We start from the raw sequence: 24,199 nt of genomic DNA on the forward strand, positions 1-24,199 counted from the left end.
ATGTACTTTTAAACAAAGTTTGAAGACTCTTTTGAGTATTTTTTTAAAAATCAAAATGGAATAAAATTAACTAATTAGAACTTAAAGTAAAATCACCAGCGGCACCAAAGAAGCCTTTATTATTGAGATTGCAGTTCATAAGTGATGAAGTCAGGGAGTTTGTGATATTACGTTTATTAAAAGCCATTGAATGAACACTTAACACAGCTAGATTACGTCATTCTTTCTTCAGTCAGCTAGTGGTGAATTCACAAAATATGGATAAGTCGTCTAGTTTCACCATCTCTATTTGTACTTACCAGTTAGACTGCTCATATGGAACGAATTATATTGGATGTAGCCCTACCTGTAACCCTCCTACAGTTACTGACGTTTTAAGCGCGAATAAAGGAAGATGGTTTGACACGGGTTTAGCAACCCTATCCCATGGAGAACAACCTTGCCAGAAAAACGCTAACCAGAAAACATCATTTGAATTTCACACTGGGAATTGAAGGATTTTCATTAGAAGAATTATGATACCGAGAGTTTTTTCGAGTATCAAGGCCGACATCTCTCCTTACAACTAGAGCGACAGTTAATATAGGTAGATAGAACGTCCGAACAAAATGAGAGATTGGGTAAACCAATCAAAAAGCTGAGGAAATGAAGAGATCGAACATGGCGATCCTCTTAATAGGTGAAGCCCATTGGACCGAAGCTGGACAGAAAAGATTGGCTCCGATAGAGATGCTGTTGTACTCTCGTCATAAAAAAGAAAATGCTCTGTACACTCAAGAAGTTGCTCTGATGCTGTCCAACGAACATAAAATGCGCTTACTGGATGGGAATGTCATATGTCCAGAATCATCAAAGCAGCCTTCAAAACAAAAAAGGAGAGAATCACACTGAATGAATGAAAATATCATGGGACGACATAAACTGAGAGGGAGGAACGAGGAAGAACAGTGATTCACAAATCTGTGCCCATGCAACAAAGTGGTTATGTGTGGCATTATATTCCTCCACATAAGCATACACAAAGCTACGTGGATATCACCGGATCACACTACAGAGAACCAGGTCGATCATATTTGTATCACCAAAAGTCCACTGAGAGACCTGGGAAGAAAAAAGAGATGACATAGCCTCAGCTCCCCACCTGGTGGTTATCAAGAGGAAACTGAAGCTAAATAAACACTGGACAACTGAGAAAACAGAAGTACAAAGGTTTAATACAGCCTTCCTTCGAGATACTTACAAACTCAACGAATTCAAGATAGCTCTGAACAACAGGTTCCAGGTCATACAATATCTACTTAAAGAAGAGGAAACTACTATGGAGGACAACTGGAAAGAGATAAAAGAAGCACTAACTTCAACTCGTCAGGAGGTTCAGGGTAGCAAGAAGCATCATCATAAGCAATAGATCTCCATAGACACCCTGGACGAGATTCATGAATGGAAGTAAAGAAGACAGTAATTAACAACAGCTGAACAAGAACAGAGAAAGTCAAGGTACAAGCCGAATACACATAAGCAAACAAGCAAGTGAAGAAGAGCAAGCATTCATAGACAATTTTCTACGCAAGATAATGGATGTCCGTTGCTCAGATACCATCAACAACAGCCTGTTGTAGGAATGAACAAACTAGATTCCAACTGAAGAGGGAATTAGGAAAAGACGTTGGGACTGGATAGGACAAACACTGCGTAAATTATCAAACTGCGTCCTGGAAACATCCTGAAGAAAACAGAAAATAGGAAAACCAAAGAACACATTGCTCTGGTAATTGGAGGCAGACATCACAACAACTGGAAAGAGGAGCGCAGGACATAGCTGGTTAACGATATCTGGTGGGTGGCCTGCGGTCCTTCACGAAGGGTATCAGTTCAACATAGCATCTCTAGCCATTACCTCTCAAGGTTAAACAAAAGAGAAAAGAGGACGCTAAGAAAGTCTGTTTTGGAACATATAAGAAATACTGGTCATTATATCAGTACTAATATAGCTCCAAAGGTTATTTATGGGAATCCGTTGAGCCTGACACATAATTTCGAACTTCATATCTTAGATGCACCAAAATCCATAAATATGCTCATAAACAAATCTGGGTTAGAGTCCCGGAGTGGACACCAGATCTTGAATGTAGGTATGTCAGGCTGACGAGTCACGAATAGGACGAAACGCGCGTCCTGGATTCCAGCGTTAGTCACCATCCATCTTTACTTATAATGCTTATGGCTTGGGGTAATATCGAGGCAATCCTCATAAAATGTACGTATGTCAATAAGAGGCAGATCAAGTGCAGTCCTAAACATCAATGGGAAGGTTCAAACAAGCAGTACGAAAATGAACTAAATCTTAACTTTATTTACAGAAAACGTTTTTCCAGCCCTTGTGGTGTAACTTGGCAGTCTTCCCCATAGTGACTAAGTTTCTCAAAATTTTCAATCCTGTTAATTCTAAAATTTATGTCCAATTTTCAAGCTATTAGTTCATTTCACATGACCTTAATAATCAGATAGCTCATTTTATTATTTACATATTATTATGTCATACAAATAACACCAAGTATTTACATTCAGTTGCTTAATTTTGAACTTCGTTTTCCTCCTCTATGAATTGCAATAATTTACCAATTACGTAGTATTCTTTTTCATTTACTGTACTCCTAAATGATTGCAGTTCTAGAGGAAACATTGTTAAATTAAACAAGCATCATTTTATTGGAATTCATTTTATTATCGGAAGGGGTTTTTTGGAGATTGTAGTAATTTCAACAGTTGAGATCATGAGTTAATTGAAGCTAGACCACCATGATAAACCTGGAAGCACTGGTCGTGGATGCGCACTGCCGAGGAGTCCCACAATAGGACGAAACGTCTGTAAAAATTTACTATTAGTCTAGACCTTTAATGAAGAACTAATGGGAGAAAATATTTCTTCATATATAGTGTTTTTCGAAAAATTAATTATAAATTTTTAAATTAAAATCTCACCACAATTAATTCCAACTATGTTAACTATACTAAAAGAATTGTTCAGAGGAGCCTTTTTCCATAGTATAATTAGCTTTTTGTCTCTAGTCAGTTTGATGTTTATTCATACACTAACGGAAATCAATGCAGATTTACATAAGTTTTAGTACTATTGTAAAAAAAAACTCCATAACAAAGTAGCAACCTTTTTCATCGTTTTATGCAGTATTTAAAACATTCTATATAAATGTCACAACAACTAATCATTAATGCAAACAGAAATAGTCATAAACTATGCTAGAGATAAAAAGTATATCTTTAGGTAAATAATAAATCTGCACAGAAATTTCGTCAATGGTAAATGAAACATTAGAACAACACTTATAAGCGAACAATTGTTTTCAGTTAGATCGCCATCAGGCTTTACTCTAATATACATGAATAATTATACGAAAATGTTAAACTTTTTCGAGTCGACCAGTGATGTCTACTCAAACGAAGGATAAGTTACTTGAGTTAGCCTCCTCAATGTACATTTACAAATTCAGCTACTCCTGTGGAGATAGCTATATCGGGTGTGCTACCAGGTAACTTATTCAACGAATGAGTGAACATCTACCAACATGGTTTATGAACGGCCAGATAAAAACAATACGCACATATGATTGATAGCGGTCATAATGTGATCTATCGTACACCTCCACCATTTCCCAATGGAGTTCTACCCCGTCTTCTACATATCGCTGAAGCCATAGGAACTCGTGCATTTAACCTCAATTTATATGTACAGAAGAAATTCGTGACCCCCCTATCCATTCCATGGCCGGATATAACTTAACAAACGACATTTTTTCTAATTATTATTTTATTTTTAGCATTATTTTCACATCCTGTATTTGTCTGTGATTTTTCGCCTTTCCGTTTGTATTCTTCACTATCTAATTATTTACGCACTTCTTATTACGTAATGGTTTCAATGTTTTGTGATGTTTATTTTAAGTCTATTTATCTACGTTTAACCTTCTACTTCCAATACTGAACTATTGATAAGACTTTCGTTATGGTATTTTATTATTCTTACTACCATCAGTACACCTGTCTTCCTACTATCCACTTGTACTTTTACCTATTATGTGTGGTGACGTAATCGATTTCATTGTGACTATTGACTCAAATTGCCTTGATTGGTTAAACATTTTCGTATAAATATTCATGTATATTAGAGTACATTTCAATAGTTGAAATCATTAGTCACTTGAAGCTATACAACCATGGAAAACGTGGAAGCACTGGACGGCCATTTCGTCCTAGTATAGGACTCCTCAGCAATGCGCATCCACGATCCCGCCCCCCACGAGATCGTGGATCGGTGAAAGTTAGACATTAACACCGTTGGATGACGACTGGCTCAGTGGTCTAGTTGTTAAGCGCTCGCATGCGAGACTGACAGGTTCTAGGTTCAAATCTCGCGGGGGCGGAATCGTGGATGCGCACTGCCGAAGAGTCACATAGTAGGACGAAACGGCCTTGGAGTGCTTTCAGGTTTTTCATGGTGGTCTAACCTCGATTGACTCATGATTTCAACTATTGAAAATACTAAAATCTACACAAGACCCCTTCTGATATTAGAGTAAAGCCTGATGACGATCTAATTTAATACAATTGTTCGCTTACATGTGTTGTTCAAATTTTCACAATGGGAATCTTTAATATTCTAAGATGAAACATATCACTGTAAATGAAAAGTATACTTTAACTCTTAATTTGTTTCTTTACAATAATATTAATGGTGACACTAGTAACAATAAAGATAATATTAAACGAAATTATTTGGCACCTTACACCGAAGGTTTTTTTCCTTTCGTCCATAATTCTATCCTATCTTCGTCACTAATACACTTTACAGTTTAATTCTAATTTCTATTTTCACAACTATTTCATTCTTAGATGTTTTGTTTTAAATGATTTATATGCATAAAATATGTGTACAATAAGTGTCACTCGATAGAAAAAAGGAAACAATGGTGAAGATTTGTAGCTCAGGTGGATGATTTGGATGGAGTTTTGTTCTCTGAACTGGATGAAGTTTGTGCTGATGATGACGTTCAGAAGAACGATGAAAGCTCCACGACCAAACCATCCTGCTCAGAGAACAAAACTCCATGAAAGAAAGGAAACAATATCATTCATGTAACATCTTATCAATAAAATCATACCTATTGTTGGTTCTTCCAACAAAATAAATTCTTCTCTTTTGTTTTTTCATTTTAAATTATGCAATTTTTCTGAGTAGAAATACTACCTACAGACTATTATATTTATTCATTTATCTCTGTTTATATAAGGACATTTCAAAGTTAACGTAGATGAAATTTGTCTAGCACATATCAATCTGACGTTTTTTTTCAAAACAAAAGTACAACACAACCAAAGTGATCAATTAATTTTAACAAATCAAAACAAAAAACAAACAAGGAAACAAACAAAAAACTACTTTAGCTGCTAAGAAACAATGTTTCTATTTAAAAATAACTCCTGACACTTTTACAAATGACGGGAAAATAGAACATCGAAAACGAGTTAAATAATCAATCATTACGAACGAAAAAAAAACACTAAGAAAACGTTCAAAAGATAAGTAATGTTAAATTTCTATTTGTATTATTATTTTACTCATTTTTCAGGTCAATGTTTTTCTATATTTCGAGTACTTGTGTATGATTGTGTGCAGACGATTACACTGTCTATCCGTTATTCATACATTTCTTTCAGTTTGAAGAAATATAATCAAAATAGATTAAAATGAAAATTATCAGTATGGGGGTTGTGGAGATTGTTAAGTTTTTTATTAAGATCATGAATCAATTGATGTTAGACCACTGTTGGAAACCTGGAAGCACTGGACGGCCGTTTTGTCCTAGTATGGGTTCGAATCTTGCGGGGAGCGGGATCGTGGATGCGCACTGCTGTGGAGTCCCATACTAGGACGAAACGGCCGTCCAGTGCTTCCAGGTTTCCAACAGTGGTCTAACATCAATTGATTCATGATCCTAATCATAAAATGAAAATGTTATAACTAAAAACAAACACAGAGTTGAGGATCTCTCGGAATAGACAAAACTTTATAAATAATACGTCATACATTGATTTTTCTAATCTCGCTTACCAATTATTATTTTAATTATTTATGAAGTGTGAAAGATGTAGAATAAACAACATGTAAAAAGGAAAAAACAAACATATGTTTAGACAAAATAACATTTGGCAGTGATCGATTGGTTACTCAGTTCTCATTCTACCTTGTATATTGAGGCATTTTCAGTTCTTTGTATATATATGTATATACCAAGATTGTTGTATTATGATGGAAAATCTCATGTTACTATTAAACATTATTTTAATTTGATCATAAACATGACTGATTTGATGCAGGTATTCAGTCACCTTATTAAAAAAATGGAAATTTGAACAGGAAATCATTTCATACTATAGGAAGAGAGGATAGTGAAATATTTTTTGTGATCTGATAACATGGACAATATAAATGTAAACTGTGAGTTAAGATATCATTAGGTGAGACTATAATTTATGGATGAACCAATCAGATTTATGATAACAGATCTTGGATTTTGGCGAGAAATTTACTTACCCATTTGACCAAATAGCGTCTTGAGATTTTAGCTGATGTCAGTTCGTTGTGAAAAACCGTCAATCTAGTTCCTAACCCTAACCATCAATTGTGAATCACAGTTCTTATTCTCCAAACTGCTTTATAACACTCATTTAACCCTAGTAATTAGGTAGATACTCTCAAGGTCACTTTGGTGTTGCTTAAAGGTCGTTCATAAGTTATAATTTCATCTGTCGTTAAAGAGAAATGATAGTTACTTATCAAATTTTATGAAATGTATTACCATCTTACAGAATAGTATCCGTTGGTTTTGTAAGGTGAGAATGAGATTTCATAAATTTTATAAGTAAAGTAGTAAAAATGTTTACATGCTTACCTTCTAAACCAAATCATTTGTCTATTTATAATCTTTCTCTGATATGTATTTTGAAAGCAGATGATCTAAAGGATATGAAGAGAGCTACTGACAGGATAGAACTATACTTCACGAATACAAAAACCAATTTGCCGCCTTTCATTGTAGGGTAAAATAAAAGACATACACTTGATTTAAGTTCCAAGTTGTTTATCCACGTTAGGTTTTCCTAGACTGAAAAATATTATATCGTCGTTATACGTATTAAAATATCTACTGCTTCACTAAAAACGTTTTTCAAATTTCTTTTGTTTAATGATCACCCTTATAATTTATGGTTATTATTCTTAATGAATCGGTGAAAGACTGGGAACCACCGGAAAATTCCTTCAATTTATTAACCTGTTTCTAAAAGTCCATATATAATATTGGTTATCGTTACACACAATATATGTGTATTACTACTAATACTTTGTTCTTTTTCAGGCTATTGTCAAATACTGCAGTATTAACTAACCTCATACATAATTTTCACTGTATTAAGGACATTATTTGAGTGAATTCTTTCTCGTACTATTCAAGTGTTTCTATTGTTTTGGATCTAAAAATCTCATAAATTAATTGTGAAATTAAGTTGCATCTTATGAACATTTACAAATAGCACTTAGCATAATTTATGATACTTGTTTTTGAGTTAGTAAATTTCCATCAATAATATTATTATTCGTATGCAATTATTTTTGGTCCAGGACAATTAGACTGTGAGGTAGACGTGATTGCGTTGGTAGATCTTACTTTACTGATACTGTGTGCAAGTGATAGCCCGTTTTCTGATATCGGCTCAGATCTTGGACCACTCAAAACTTTCAGCTATACGTTTTACAGAAGCTTTTATACCTAGGTATGACAATTAATGAAGGTGCTGTAAATTTTTTTGCTTCGTTCTTATTCTGGCAAATCAGAGTATAATATCTATGTAGACTTTGCACATAATGGTTGAATTTCAAGATGAAATAGGAATGCTTCGGAAAGTTAAGTTAGATTTTTTTACACAACCTTGTAGGCTTGTTTCGTATAGTTAAAGTTTAGCCACATCGTCAGTAATACAATTTTGTTGGATTACTGAGTTTATTTCTTGTCTAGATAGTGAATCCGCTAATTTATTTGTGTATCCATTGACGAATCTGATGTCAGTGGCGAATTGTGGGATGTGGTGTAGTTATCTAGTCTCATGAAGTTAGTGGTTATCCGAAGTGTCACTAAATGGGAAAAATGACTGTTTGTTAGGATAGTAAGCTGGATACTATGTAGATGACCAAATTGTCTGACAAAAAGCAAGATAGCCAGTAATTGAGGTTTAAAGTGCTATAGCGTGTCTTTAATGTATCTAGAATCTTTTAAAAAAACATAAGAGGTGTAATTTTGTTTATTTATTCGTTGTTAATAAACTGCTTTCGCCGTACTTTGTACAGGATCTGAGTGCAAGGAGGAGCGGTTTTACATGACCAAACCATATGCCTGGTTTATGTTTTGGAGATTAATTTTACTAATCAATTATTTGTTGGGGTTCAAGGCTTTTCAACGAAACTGTCCGTGGGTGTAAAGCAGGCACATTAACTTCAGGCTATCTAATGGAAATACAATGGTGGTTATTTTCACTTTCATTCCATTTGTGAATCTATTATTATTTCGAATTTCACTAGTGTCCGTCGAGATTATATCTAAATGAAAGATTGTTTTAGATTTTCCTCAGTGACTATTTCGATTTTTACATTTCATTGGGAAACGATATATATAATCCACAAGAAACATTCAACTGGGTAATATGTCTTCATATGTGGATAAATCTATACACTACTGTAACTAGACTAATAAAAACCTTAATAGTGACATCATAACATTAAACGAAACATTTGATTAATAAGTATTTTCGAAAAGATGCTATAACATATAGAATTTGATGGATATTGTTTAATGAAATATGCATGATTCACACAAATAGCAATCAATAAATCAAAGAAAGAATGATGTAGTTAAACATGCTATTACCAGAGTACTTTTCTGCTAGCATTGGCTTAGTGAAAAAAGAAAACTATAGGGAGATTTTCAAAATATTTTCCACAAAAAAATATTCCTTCTATCCAGTGATAATAATAAATGTGTCCTTTTTTTGTTCAGAGAAGAAAACAGTAAGTGAACTAATAAGCTGAAAAATGAATAATTGATGTTTCTTTTCTATACATTTTATTCTGTTATTACATTAACTAGAAACAAAACTAGATTAAGTCCAGTTGTTTATCTTGTTCTTTTTTTTGAGAGAGAGAGAGAACACCCACAGAAAAATTCATTTCCGGTCTTTTTTTCATTTTAACCAGATGAATAAATCTGTTTCATAATGAAAAGTTTTTATTTTAGAATTTTCAGTACTTGTTACCCTAATAATATTCTTTGTAAAGTTCAACTATATCAGAAGTTATAAAATAATTATCGAAAGCATCCAACAGTAAATGTGTCATCTTTTAGTAAATTAACTGAATTTTGATAAACCTGTCAACTAGTTTCAATTTATTTATTTAAATGTAGTAAGATTATTAGACGAATTAACCAGATTTTATTCAATGGCTGTATAATAAATGATCAATGGCAAGGATTTTCCAAATCAGTATAAAATATCTCTTCAGTGCTCTCTGATGTCAGATGGTTTTCCAAATGACATTGGTTATGTAGAGAACGAGAACATAAGTGGGGACAATCGAATGCATTTGAACACAAAATTACAGAACATCTTAGTAAAATCTGAGAACAATACAGTGAATACTTTATTTGAAAAAATTCCATTAATTATTTCAGACTTCATTGTTCCTGCATTTCCATGCTAATTGCTTTCTGTTCCCGTTCTTTTCTTCTCGATGTTCTCGACCTTCTGCTACCAGACATTATATTCCTGACTGGCCTGTTATACTACTTATGTCGACGTAAGTAGCACATACCACATGTATACTTATCATAAAAAATGAAATATATTCAGCTTATTAAATTTTTAAGATACAGGTGAATTTGAAAATTTTCAGTGAGAAAATAAGCACCATACTAATGCATATTTCAATTCTTCTTGTAAAATGTGCGGACGAACCAATAAGATTTACGATATGAGGTCTTGGATTTCAGCGTGCGATTCATTCATCTACTTAGCTAAACAGCGTTTTGACATTACAGCTGATGTCATTTCGTGATGAAGACCCTAAATCATTTTCCTAACCCTAACCATTGAATGTAAGCCATAATCCTGATTCCTCACATTGGTTTAAAACCATCACTTAAACATCTCTCATAGGTTTTCCATAAATTATAGTCTCACTTAAGTATCTATTAATATTAGATCAAAAGTATTTGTTTTCCATTCCGAACGTAGTTAAAAAAAATGAGAAAATTATGAAAGCTTAATCCATGAAGAATAATACATTACTTAGAATGTTTACAAGAAAATGCTGAATTATTTATGAATCACTATGCCGAGAAATAGTTACATTACTAATGTAAGATGAATAATAAATTGAAATGCTTAGGTGAAACAAAACACATCATACTAACGACAGATTATGAGTGAAATTTCATCCAGTGAACGCTTGTAACATTTCCGAAAAATTTATTTCATTATTGTATAGCAGATTAAAAGTTAGAGACATCAAGTGTTTCTCCTCATGTCATGTGTTTAAATAAAACTAAAACACGACCACAACGTTTTTATCAGACAAAATCGATTCTTCATTTTGTCGTATACTACAAACAACCTCTGATAGTTACAAGTAGCTAAAAGCATTTGAATTTTAGAATTAAACCAGAAATTTGATCATTTATCACTGAACAAGCATGTGTGGGCATGACAACAAGCTGGAATATAATTTAAGCAATAAGCTTTAGCCAGTGAATTCAAAATGATTATAAAATTTTTGAAAAATGGCCTTAAAGAATAGTTAAACGAATATATATCTACATATATATGTATCCAATAAGTGTTGATTAACATGTGAGAAATTCTATACTTGGTTTATCCTATAATCCACTGACGAACTTCATCCTATGACACTGACAAGTATCCTATAAAGTTTAATATTATTAAGTGAGGATTTTTATTCATTATTTTACAAAAAATAGTTTTAATATTTATCTCCTTCTTATGAGTTAATAAACTTTCATTTTTTTTTATTACGGAGAGTGTTGAGTAAACTTCAAAGTGCTGAGATATCCGATAAATGAGAGTGTTATTACGTCATGCATTTTATGGTGCCACGAAATTCATCTCATAAGTGAAATGTTATTATATATTCGGTAAGAACTATGCACAGTATACAATTGAGAATAAATGAGCACTTTTAATAGCACTGTCCAATGCACAAACTGGGGAAGCCGCTTTATTAAAATTAATTTATTTTGTTAAGACACTGGTATTCTTAGAATAAAACGGAAACATTGGGAAGTTATCGAATAATTCTTTTTTCATTCTAGAGCAATGTCTTTGCTTGATAACCTAGTCGAAACATTCAAAATTAAATACAATGTATTCCGTATTCTTTTAAATCATAAACGTTTCTAAACAAACATGACCAAATGTGCTATTCATAAGGACAATGGAAAACATGGTACTTCATTATGCTAAATAACAATTTGATTTCATGCAGACAGGACATGATCTGTTGGGTAAAAAATAACAACTGTTACTTGGAATGAATTTAAGAAAAACAGAATTAACAAGTACTCAATAGTATGTATTGGATATTAATAATTAAACAGATCAATGATCCAGTGTTCATAAAAGTTAGAGTATCATCACCGGATTGTGAATGAAAATTTAGCTTATTTTATTCGGAATAATTTACAGATACGATGTATTAGTTTCACTGATAGGACTTTCTTATCTGGTTAATGATAGCAGTCATCTGAACTGCAAAAGATAAAAAAAGGATGATTTTATTGCTATGAATAATGAACTTAAACACTGACATGAAGCAAGTTACGCTGTAAGTTTCAAACTGTTAAAAAGTTAAGTCGTCATGATTTTAAAGTATCACTGGATGAAATAATTGGTATATATATTCTTATAATTAAAAAAATATTATATCCCAACGAGTAGAAAATTGTGTTTCTGACATTTCGTGACTTATTGTAAGCCACCTCTTAAAAGTAAATAAGTAACCAACATTAATTTAACACAAGTTTAAATAGTACTATTTATTTACTCTGAGGAAGTGACTTACATTGAGTCACGAAGCGTCGAAAATACAATTTTTTATTAATTTTCTACCCAATGCTCAATTTATTTGAAACTATCAAGTCCAAGCTTCGTATTGATACGTATTTCTTAAATAAGTTCAAAATGAAGTAACATAGCTGATAAGCAAAGATCGATAGTGTCCAGCAGTGGAATCCAAGACGCGCGTTTCATCCTATTTGGGACTCGTCAGCTGGATGTACCTGCATGAGACTGACCAATTTCAGTCCCAAATAACAATGGGAAAATACAAGTAAAACAACATCAAGTGAATCTGAACATAGCTGACAGTTTCATTGTTTTCATTAATTATTATGATATCTGATAAATATTTTCGTTGCTATGTTATTTATTTAAGCATTGTTCATCAGTATTTATATACTATCGTAAATACAATGTAATAATTTCGATTTAGGTTTAAATGAATGTGTATAAGCTTGTAAATGTTATGATAATGACTATATCATTTTCAAGAGAAATTTTAACAAATATACATAGACATATACTCAGAGTTTGTTTTTTATAGCTAGAATAATCAAATAAGGGATTATAATAGGGTTAAGTCAGAATAATTTACTGTAGTAATTCAGCTGTAAGATGAATCTGGACTGATAACTGTTGAATATACTTCCCAAATAATCTAGAGAAAATAAAGTCTGAACATTTATTTATTACAATGCACTATTATGATACGAATACATTATTGTATTATTTATTTATGTTTTCAAAACTGTTGTTCAAGCTGTGGTTATTGGTCATTATCAAGAACCGAACTATTTTTAATGTTTGGTTCTAACGTATAAGAAAATCATTGTAGATTATTATATGTCTTGTTTGTGCCTATTATTATCTGTTAATTTCAATGTTTTGTAAAAAGAGTAAAAATCAGGATTTATTATTCCATGTATCCGGTAGATATATGGAAAATGTTTATTCTTGATTTTTCTTACTAATTGAATTTAATTCGCAAATGAATTTATATTTTATTCGTTGAATTCATGAGTTAATTGAAGCTAGATCACCATGGAAAACTTGAAAGCACTGGATGGCCGTTTCGTCCTACTATGCGACTCCTCAGCAGTGCGCATCCACGATCCAGCCCCTCGCGAGATTCGAACCCAGGACCTATCAGTCTCGCACGTAAACGCTTTACCTCTAAACCACTGAGCCAGTCGGCGTCCAACGGCGTTAATGTCTAACTTCAACTAACAATAATAATTTAATCATTCTATGAGAGGCACAGTTTTATTTATTTTATTGGTAATTTCTTCTATTATTTAGAGTAATTATTTGATGAATAAAACTAGATGCTCATTACTTTGTAAGCAGTGATAGATAGTGCCTATCAGTGGAATCCAGGACGCGCGCTTCGTCCTATTTAGGACTCGTCAGCTGGATGTACATTCATCTCAGAGTTGATGTTCACTCTGGGACTGGAACCCAGTACCATTCGCCCCAAACGCCATCGCGTTATCCACTCAGCTACTGAGTCCTGATAGCCACTTGCCTGTGCAATGGGGTGAATTTGAATTCACTTGGCATTGTTTGGCTTGTATCTTCCCATTGAGGTTTAAGACTGCGATTGATCAGTCTGTTATTGGTATATGTGCATACTGTGCGTATGCTTCGATATTACCTTAATTCACAAGCGAATAGCACTAGTTTTGAGTCCCAGAGTGAACATCAACTTGAAGATGCAGGTACCTACATCTGACGAGTCCCAAATAGGATGAAACACGCGTCCTAGATTCCACTGATAGCCACTATCCATCATTGCTTACAAATAGTTTGTGAATTAAGGTAATATCGAGGTATACGCACAGTATGCACATATGCCAATAACAGAGTGATCAATTGCAGTCTTAAACCTCAAACAATACCAAGTGAGCCCATTATTTTGATTTATAAATATGGAACTTCCAATCATGAATTATTGTAAACGTGGATGTTAAATTTAAATGAAAGATACATATTTCATAAGTTACATCATAAAAACCCAATATTTATTACTATACTACTAATATATATATATATATATATATATATATATATATATATATATATATATGGCACAAGCTTTCTTTATCGCTTATATCACCCACAAGTTAGAAAAAAACTATGGAAAAAAAATGTTCAGGCATTCAAAAATGATTCAGCCAAAAAATCCTCGGGAATAAATAAACCTCATAGGAATTTACCCACTGGCAAATGTCCTAGTTTTTTTTTAATGTATGTAAAGATATTTAGATTATGCAAATTTTTGTTAATATTTTAATTTTAATTAAATTACAATGACAAAAATTCATTTGAAAAATCTGGTTGGTTTTTATCAATTAATTTTCTATTTTCTACTGGAAAATAGTTTTATTCATATTGAAATATTGAACTATTCAATAATCACACTTTGATTCATTGTTTTTTTTAGCTTATTTACATGTTTGTTTGTGTTACTGTAATCATGTGTATTTCAAATTTTAATGTGCATTTTAGGTTTTAAACATTTTATATCCAGTAAAAACCTTTACATATCTGGGAAGCATCATTGATGAACACGATGGATTTGATACAGATGTGAAGGCGTGGATCGAAAAAGCAAGAGCAACATATCTATAATTGAAGAACATCTGGAACTCAAAACAATTGTCAACCAAGACTAAAGTCAGAATTTTCAATACAAATGTTAAGACAGTTCTACTGTATGGTGCGGAAACTTTGAGAACTACGAAAGTTATCATCCAGAAGATACAAGTGTTCAATAACAACTGTCTACAAAAAGTACTTCGGATCCGTTGACCAAACAGTATTGGCAACAACATACTGTGGGAAAGAACAAATCAGATCCCAGTAGAGGAACAAATCAGGAAGAAGCGCTGGAAGTGTATACGTCACACATTAAGGAATGCACTCAACTGCGTCACAAGGCAAGCACCCACTTGGAATCCTCAAGGCCAAAGGAGGAGGAGAAGATCAAAGAACACATTACGTCAAGAAATGGAAACAGACATGAGAAAAATGAACAAAAATTGGATAGAACTAGAAAGAAAGGCTCAGAACGGAGTGGATTGGAGAATGCTGGTCGGTGGCATATTCTCCATTGGGAGTAACAGGCGTAAGTAAGTAAGTAATCCAGTTTTCAGCTCTACATTAATTTGATGAATAGGTACTTCCAGTCATTTTAGTGTGGTAGTATTTTAGTATTAAATAAGAGATAGGGAGAACAATGAACTTATTATGCTCTTAAAAACTCACTGACAATCTTTGTATGACGATGTATTTTTACGTTAGTGTATCTATGTAATTAGCATAATGGTAATCATAGCTTACTGAATTTATCGATAAAAATTGCATATAGTTATCTTTTAGAATGAAAATTCAGTGGAGACTAGTATATTTTTACGTTAATTTGTGCTATGGATATATATCAAGTGAGGAATCACTGAAAAGTAAGGAGAACTAGACAGCAGTGATAGCCGACGATTTTACGAGAGACCATATGCAAGATAAACATATCTAATTGAATAATCATTACGTTTTAACTGTTCAACCGAAATCCATTATTTCATATTTTCATTCTCCATTATTTTGCTTTATAGAGACACACTGTCTAATGGGATTGATGAAATACGGTTTCATATCCAACTTATGTGACAGGATATTTCACTTGAACTTCAGTAATTAAGAACTTAATGCTTAATTGAGGGACTTATAGTTATTGATAATTTTTAGACAATTTTCACACATACATCATTACCTACATGATATAATGACTATAGAAAAATCAGATTGCTGTTTTGGTAATTATTACCACATTCAGAATCCATTAAGTTTTACATTTAGATAGCAATGAAAAATGTACAATTTTTATTACTTTAAACTCAAAGTCTGTAATGTTACATTCCTCGAACTCCTGTTATTTATGCTTTGATTTAAACGTAACACTACGATTAAACTATCGTCTAATAAATTTATATGTGTTATAAAAAAGATTACGTTCCCGTGAATTACTGTGCACTGGTAGTGAAACATTTTAAGCACAATTATATTTTATTAATTTATCATTCAGAACTGATGTTAGCTCCGGAATCGCTGAAAATCTAATATACTAGACAGCTGATTGAATTCGATCCAATTCGATGTACATTTTAATGTACCATGTCAAGCAATATTATTTCATGTTTGTTTCTTGAAAAACATATGGGATAAATTTAATAGTAGTTAGTTTAATAAGCAAGAAAATTTTGATTTGCTCCCTGCTTATAGACAGTATATTTTGAGGAAAATGTAGAACTCTTATTATTTACGACACAACATACTTTTAACTTGTGTGTTAATTCAGTAAAAAACAACAGCCATTCTAAAGCGATTAAGTAATCAGTACTTGGTTTTAAAATGCCAGTGCTTCGTTTATATAGATATAGTAAAAATTCTATGATGAGATGGATATTTTACTTTAAGTGCCTTCTGGAGTTATATCAAACGCGATGATCAATGGTAACTTCAAAACTTCTTTTACTGTGAACAGAAAATTTCAAGAAACATAAATTGTCAATAACAGTAACAAGATTGTCTTTGAGTTTCTTTGGATTAGAATAATTCGGAGCTTTATTGATTATCTGATATAAAACATTTATAACAGATATGTTCGTTTTAAGATCAGCGGTGAAAGTGATAAGAATCTTTTATCTTATTATTCAAGATTGTCGTCTAGTAGCAAGCAAACACATTTAGATGATTGAAACATTAAAAAAGTTCATTACAATATTTACTAAATATGGATATAAAAATAAAGGATACATATATCATTGTAAAATAATTTTTAGCATAATGGAAGATTGTAACTATGTTGAGACTTAGTCGTTATCTTATTGGCCAGGTGAATTGAAGGTTTTGGCGTAACTTCATTATCATAGCTAAAGAATATTCAAATTTTAAGTTAGTGGTAATATAATAAGTAGCTTCTTAGTGATTTCGTATCAAAATTTAAATAATACTTTAAGTCCGATTAGAATTACTCCATGCAGACCTCGACATCTGAGGGAAGGCACTCACGAAGGAAGACAGCTCAGAACCAATTAAACGATTTGGACTTCGCAGATGATCTAGCCCTCCTATCCAATACACATGAACAAATGCAGATAAAGATAGCCACTGTAGCAGAAGTCTCTGCATCACTACGCCTCAACATACACAAGGCGAAAACCAAGATCCTCAAATACAACACGAAGAACACCAAACAAACCAACCACACTTGAGGGCGAAACTCTGGAAGATGTAGAATAGTTCACATACCTGGGAAGCATCATCGATAAATATGGAGAATCAGATGCAGAAGTAAAGGTGAGGATTGGCAAAGCAAGGACCGCATTCCTACAATTGAGCAAAATATGGGACTCAAAACAACTGTCTGTCAACCAATATCAGAGTGAGAATCTTCAATACGAACGTCGAGGCAGTTCTACTGTACGGAGCTGAAACTTCGAGAACTACAACAATCACCATCAACAAGGTACAAGTATTTATAAATATTTGTCAACTCAAGATACTCAACATCCATTGGCCGGATATCATCAGCAACAGCCTTCTCTGGGAGAGAACGGACCGGCTTCTAGGTGAAGAGGAAATTAGGAAAAGACGATGGCAATGGACAGGACATACATTACGCAAATCATCAAACTGCATCACGAGGTAAGTCCTAATTTGGAGTCCTGAAGGGAAGCGGAAAAGCGGAAGGTCAAAGAACACGTTACGTCGGGAAATAGAATCAGTTATGAAAAGGATGAATAACAACTGGGATGAGCTGGAAAGGATTGCTGAGGATAGGGTTGGATGGAGAGTGCTGGTGAGCGGCCTATGCTTCTTCACTAGGAGTAACAGGGGTAAGTAAGTAAGTAATATTAAATATCATTGTTATATTATTCATTCTAATAATCACAAAAAGTGACTATTGCACTCAGTCAGTGTTGATGTTTTATGGTTTGACAGTCAGCACAAAATTCACTAAACCCGTTTTTTTCACTTGTTCATTGACAGCCCATCGAATGGTATGCTACAAGTTAACAGTTAAACATCGTTTTCTATCCTGTTTCCAACATATTGTATTGTACTGTACTGTACACTGTATACTAGATTTGTACAACATTGATAATGTATTTTCAAGGTGATAAATTGGCAGTATATGCATCATTCAAATACTGACAAGAATATCACACATACATTGTGTTATATGTCGTCGTCCATTTGTTATGACTGATCATCGGTGATTGTTATGTCGCAATTGCCTATTACTTATTTCTGTAAATGAGAAACCACTGCAAGGTGCACGTTATTTCTCAAAATCTATGAGGATATTTATTTACTTACTTCTATTAAATGCGGTGATATAAATGAGAGTACTTTTTCATCATATGGAGAAATTGATTTGAAACTATATGATGAAAGCTCTCATTTTTTGAAAAAAATTCTACTCAAAATTTTACATGACTGGATTTAATTGAACTTGAACTTGTAATACGTGTTCGTGAATATATATACAATACATCTAATTAACCTTAAGTGTTACTGAAATAGTTATAATAATGTATGTATCTTAGTTCCTAACTATTTCTTTATAGTTGGATGAATTATAGAAATAAGTCACGTATGAAAATATCTCTTGTCACGTACTGAATTCAGCCGTTAAAGTGTAGGGTGAATTTGTTTTAAAACTAATAGAATTAAGTTTTTTGTTTCTTAGCATTATCCGTCTATAACACAATAACTCATATCTATGACAAAATCTGATAATGCACTATGAATAATTATAGTCTGAGGATATTTTCCAACTTTTTTGGTTATTTGTTTATGATGTAGTTTCAAAAAAAGCGTATTACGTCTATCCGAGCTCGATTACCGCTATTGATATAATTTTTAAATAAACACATTAATTTCACAACTGGTATTTTATTTATGATCTGATGTACTGTCACGTATGAATAACTTCGTCTAATAATATTTTTTTAGACCCATGAAATACTCCAAATTTCTAATGTCTGTGGAATGTAGCAGCGTAAATCCAACGTAACAGTTGGTTATGCATGAGTTATAATAATAAATTAGCACTTTCAAAAAAATCTCTATACACCGAGCTAATAGTAATGAAAAGTGTAAGACTTCACATTATTTTGTTGTGAATTATTATTTCCAGACGTCATAGATATTTGGAGTATCTTTGATTAACTTTAATTATGTAAAAAATTTGTGTATCAAGTTATATGTAACGATAAGGTCCAAATTTAAGCAGAGAAACTATATTAGGGTCATTATTAATTGATGAGTAAAATAATAATACAGAAGTAAAAAACTATAGGTTGGGATAATTCGTTAACAATGAAGGATAGTACTAGGAAAATTTCATTAATTATCTTCAAACATCAAATTCTACACAAAGTATTCCAATTCTTCACTTAATAAATAGAATTCGATCAGTATCGGAGACCAATATGGTATGAGGTTTGATACGCATATCAAAACGCCTCCTATAAAATTTAATGAAAAAAAGCAATCCTAATTTTGCGAGAAATTAGTAGACTAACTAATTACTGAGTCAGAAGATAGCATCTAGAACTCTTATGTATTGACTAATGGTTAAGATCATAAGTCAATGTTAGTTAATATTCATTCAAATCACTCATTGCTGACATTTGAGGTCGTACTATCAGATTGTTCTTTGCGAATATAATAATTAGCCAAGTACAAATGCGTAGTTATTTTTCTATGGTCTATTTTTACAAGATGCATTCATACTCTGTAAGTAAATCTACAGTACTATTAGACTTGTTTATATTAGACGAAGACATTCAGAAAAAATAGTTAACATTTTTTAAACTTTGATCATGTTTTGTGTGATTAATACTTTCATTTAAAAATAACTGAAGCAGATGAACATTGATATGGTTTTCTTAAATAGCTAGTGGTTAGAAATTAATTAATTTGCTTTAGTATAATGAAATGTTGATTTGATCCCAGAGGAAATACTTTACTTATTTAAACATTATACAATTAAGCATAAATTAAAAAACAAAGTTGTATGATGTTTTCAGACAAATTTTCCTGAGGAATCAAAATAATTGAGCATATACTAGGCAAACTATCTGTATCTTTATTTGAACGTATGTAAAACAGTTCGTTTTTCTCACAATTAAGATAATTTGACTACTATTATTTTATATATTTCTGTGGAGATTTTAAGACTTTGTATGATTTATAGGTAATTTTATCATACAAAGCGTGTCAGTTAGAGAAATATTACGAAACTAAGAGACGACAGACAAATCTGCAGTTCATAATGATGAATAAAGAATTGAATCCAAAACCTTCATGTTACATGGTGAACATATTAACCAATATCCTCAGTATATAGGAGTTTATTTTTAAACTCACTCACTCAGCAATGATATATAATTCTTTTGACTAGATATTTATCCCATTCTAAAGTTAGTTAACCTCTTGATTGACGATGATTCATTTGAACATCGAAAAATCCATCGCAAATCCAACTATTTGGACATGAACTGTCGACTGACAAATTAGGAATTAGTAAGATCGAATGGATGTATGCTTTATGACTTCAAGGATTTAATAGCCTTTGTGCTCATATTTTTTCTGTTTTACCAACTTTAGAAATAGTGACGAAAAATCCAGTTATTTCAAAGTCATTATATTACTATATTGTACATGTTAATGAAAATGAATAATAATACAGTAGTTATATTACTTATTTTGTTCTAATAATGAAAACTAAAAGGTCTAATTGTCAGGTAATTTATATAACATATTGAAAAAATGATGGTATATAAATGCTAAATAAATCATCGTAAATACCTCATGTGTTTTGTATAATAAATATATGATAGATACAAATTTATCACCTAAATAAAGTCAATGTTATCTAAGGAAGATATGAGTTTAGTTGAATTGAAAATCAAAGATCAATATGTTCAGAAAATATACTTTGGCAGCAGTGATGGGTAGTGGCTAGCAGTGGAATCCAGGAAGCGCGTTTCGTTCTATTTGGGACTCGTCAGCTGGATGTACCTGCATCTCAGAGTTGATGTTCACTCTGGGACTGATCAGTTGCAGTCTTAAACCTCATTGGGAAGATACAAGCCAAATTATACCAAGTGAATTAAATATACGTTGGAATTATAAAAATTATTAGCTTATTTTGTTTCAAGTACTTTAGTCCCGCACTAAAAAATGTGGATTACATGAGAGTCGTATAAATAAGTCCACATTATATGAGTGTAACGAGGTCAGTTGGATAGACATGGTTTCAGTCAATCGTCTATTAGTAGCCAGTTTTATTTAAACTGAAAAATAGCTCTTGCTTCCTCAAAATTCAAGCGGCATTTAAATGAGTGTATCACATTGAAGTGCATGTATTTACACATACATATAGAGGATTTATTAAGCCGTAATCAACTAAAAGACGTTATCGAGAATTTATCTTTGTATTTCATAGTAAATATAGTTGAAATGCATAACCGAATTCATGCATATCATTTTTTCTACTGTCGTCTGAAAGTACAATAACAAAAGGCCGAAATTTCTTTTGTATTTGAAGCTATATGAGATTGCAATAATCCTGACCTTCCATGAACTGATTTAAGTTTGTCATCAAATATAATATGATTCAAGGTTTTTCTTGATAATGCTCTTATTTCCCATAAGTACAGCTCGACGTTTTAATTTCTCATACATATTTGAACAATTGATGCATGGGTAAATATCTTAAAGATTTGTTATTTCATTAAAGTTTTGAATATTATTTTGATTTTCAGAACTGAGGTGAGATATTTCAGGCAAATTGCTGACTGCCTCTAATATTTATATTACCATCCTATATGGATTGCTGTCCATCAAAGTTATATCTGTTAAATACCTCAAGTAATATGTTTTAATTCTGCATATTAGTTCATGAAAACGTTAGTATCTTAGCTACTCATAAACATTAAAACAATAAATGTAAAAAAAACTCACCTCACTGTCTTCTGCACCTAACGTATGACATGGAAGATAAGCATTTTCACCAGTTTCATAAGTTAATAACATTTTAATTAATTTCTGTTTATGACTGAAAGGTTGAGATAAACTTATTTCAGAACTATGGTATAATTTATGTATATCTACATTGGGGAATTTTCTAATCATTTCATATAATGGATATGGATTTAATATACATGGGACTTCTTGTCTACCATCTGTATTCAAATAACAATCTCTATGTACTTCATATCCGCTTATTGTTTTCATCATGGATGTTTGATTTGGTAAATAATAGATAGATAAATTCTTGGAATGATGATAAACTTTCGAAAGATCCTTGTTATACGATTCAAATTCAGTATACTTAGCATGTGGTTGATTTGTGGTAGTAGCAACTGAATCATCGTTCAATAAGACATGTCGTGCTACCATTTTTGATGTTGACGGTAAATGTCCAAATTTCATAAACTTTTGTTGTTCTGTATTTTTATATTGTTTGTTAACTTGATAACCGCTTGGTTGTTGTTGGTATTGATATTGACTGTAATTTCGTAATTTATAAGTGGAATTCTGCTGATGACGAATTCCATGTAACAATGGCAGATGAAATATCCAATAAGGTATAATTTCTATGGTTTTGTATAGCATTATTTCTTTTTGTAAATCTTGTATAACAAAAAAATTTGAAAAGAAAATCATACAAGACCATCATTTATAAAATGGATTTACAAAATATCATTTCACTGATATATACGGTGTTATACAATGTATTATCTAATTAATAATGCAGTGGCAACAATATTAAATTTTGACAAAACCAAAAACCGAATTTTGGTATAACTGTGTGATAACTCATTGTTTATCGGAAAATTGAAATATTTTTACAATTTCTAATTTTAATCTAGTAGTAGTGTGAATTCTAATACAATACCAATGACTTTCATTCTCTTTCACTTTATATGTCTAGTAATACATAAGTCTTGGATTTTATTAAATATCATTTATTGACTGGCATTAGTTTAACATTTATATTTGTAATTTACTAGTTGAGTTCATGAGTCAATAGAAGTTAGACCACCATCGAAAACCTGGAAGAAATGGACGGCCGTTTCGTCCTAGTATGGGACTCCACAGCAGTGCACATTCACGATCTTGCCAGGTGGGACTCGAACCCAGGAACTTTTGGAACTTTCGCGAATGATTAACCTCTCTGAATCTATATTTGCCTAGATATATAATGATTTTATATATAAGTGTTTCATCCCTCAATATTTTTTATTCAGATTTTATTGCTCTACACTAAATATTTGTTTAAATTTTGACTGTAAATTCCATTTAGTTGTAATGTTTAAAATTCAGGTATTTTATTTGTCGAAAAACGTAATTACAAGCTGTTTACATGATTGTTTAGTCAGAGTATTTGGTGAGAATAACTTTATTAGGTTCATCATATTTTACACAACTATGTAGCACAATTACGTCAGATCGAAATTCACTCAGATGTGATTTAAGCGTTTTAAGAGATATTTTCTTCAAATTAGATTTATTTTTCCCGGGGGCGTAAAGTCGATTTCTGTTTCATTCCATATTGTTATTGCTTAGCGGAATGCAATAAATAGGTAAAACGAAATGTGACATATAAGGATGATCTAACAATTAATTTAAATCTGTCACTACACACTTAAATTTTTTATATAAATTAAGTCGAAATCTAGATGTTTGTGACTTTTCATTGCAATTTCAGAATATCTGTCTGGAATCTGATTATTAGTATATGTGGTGTAAATAGTTTTCCTGTTCTCTACAAACACCTGAGATTCTCCAAACGGTGCTATTTCCTGATATTTATGTGTCACAACCTGTATTGTGAACCTTAATATTATCCACTATTAATAGAATTTGATACACACTAGTTCATACAATTTAGTAATATTTTTTAGATTCAGTGACAATGGAAATT

General features: G+C 32.0%; 1 protein-coding gene across 1 annotated transcript in view; it reads right to left on the reverse strand.

Annotated features, from left to right (window-relative positions):
• Positions 1 to 24,199, reverse strand: part of MS3_00007853 (uncharacterized protein) — an 81,005-nt gene that overhangs the window by 40,710 nt on the left and 16,096 nt on the right. The window contains exon 2 of the mRNA XM_051216202.1: positions 22,234 to 22,904. Within this exon, the coding sequence (XP_051066768.1) occupies positions 22,234 to 22,904 (671 nt within the window). The remainder of the gene's footprint in view (positions 1 to 22,233; positions 22,905 to 24,199) is intronic.

Source organism: Schistosoma haematobium, chromosome 4 (genome assembly GCF_000699445.3).
Source record: "Schistosoma haematobium chromosome 4, whole genome shotgun sequence".
Taxonomy (NCBI): domain Eukaryota; kingdom Metazoa; phylum Platyhelminthes; class Trematoda; order Strigeidida; family Schistosomatidae; genus Schistosoma; species Schistosoma haematobium.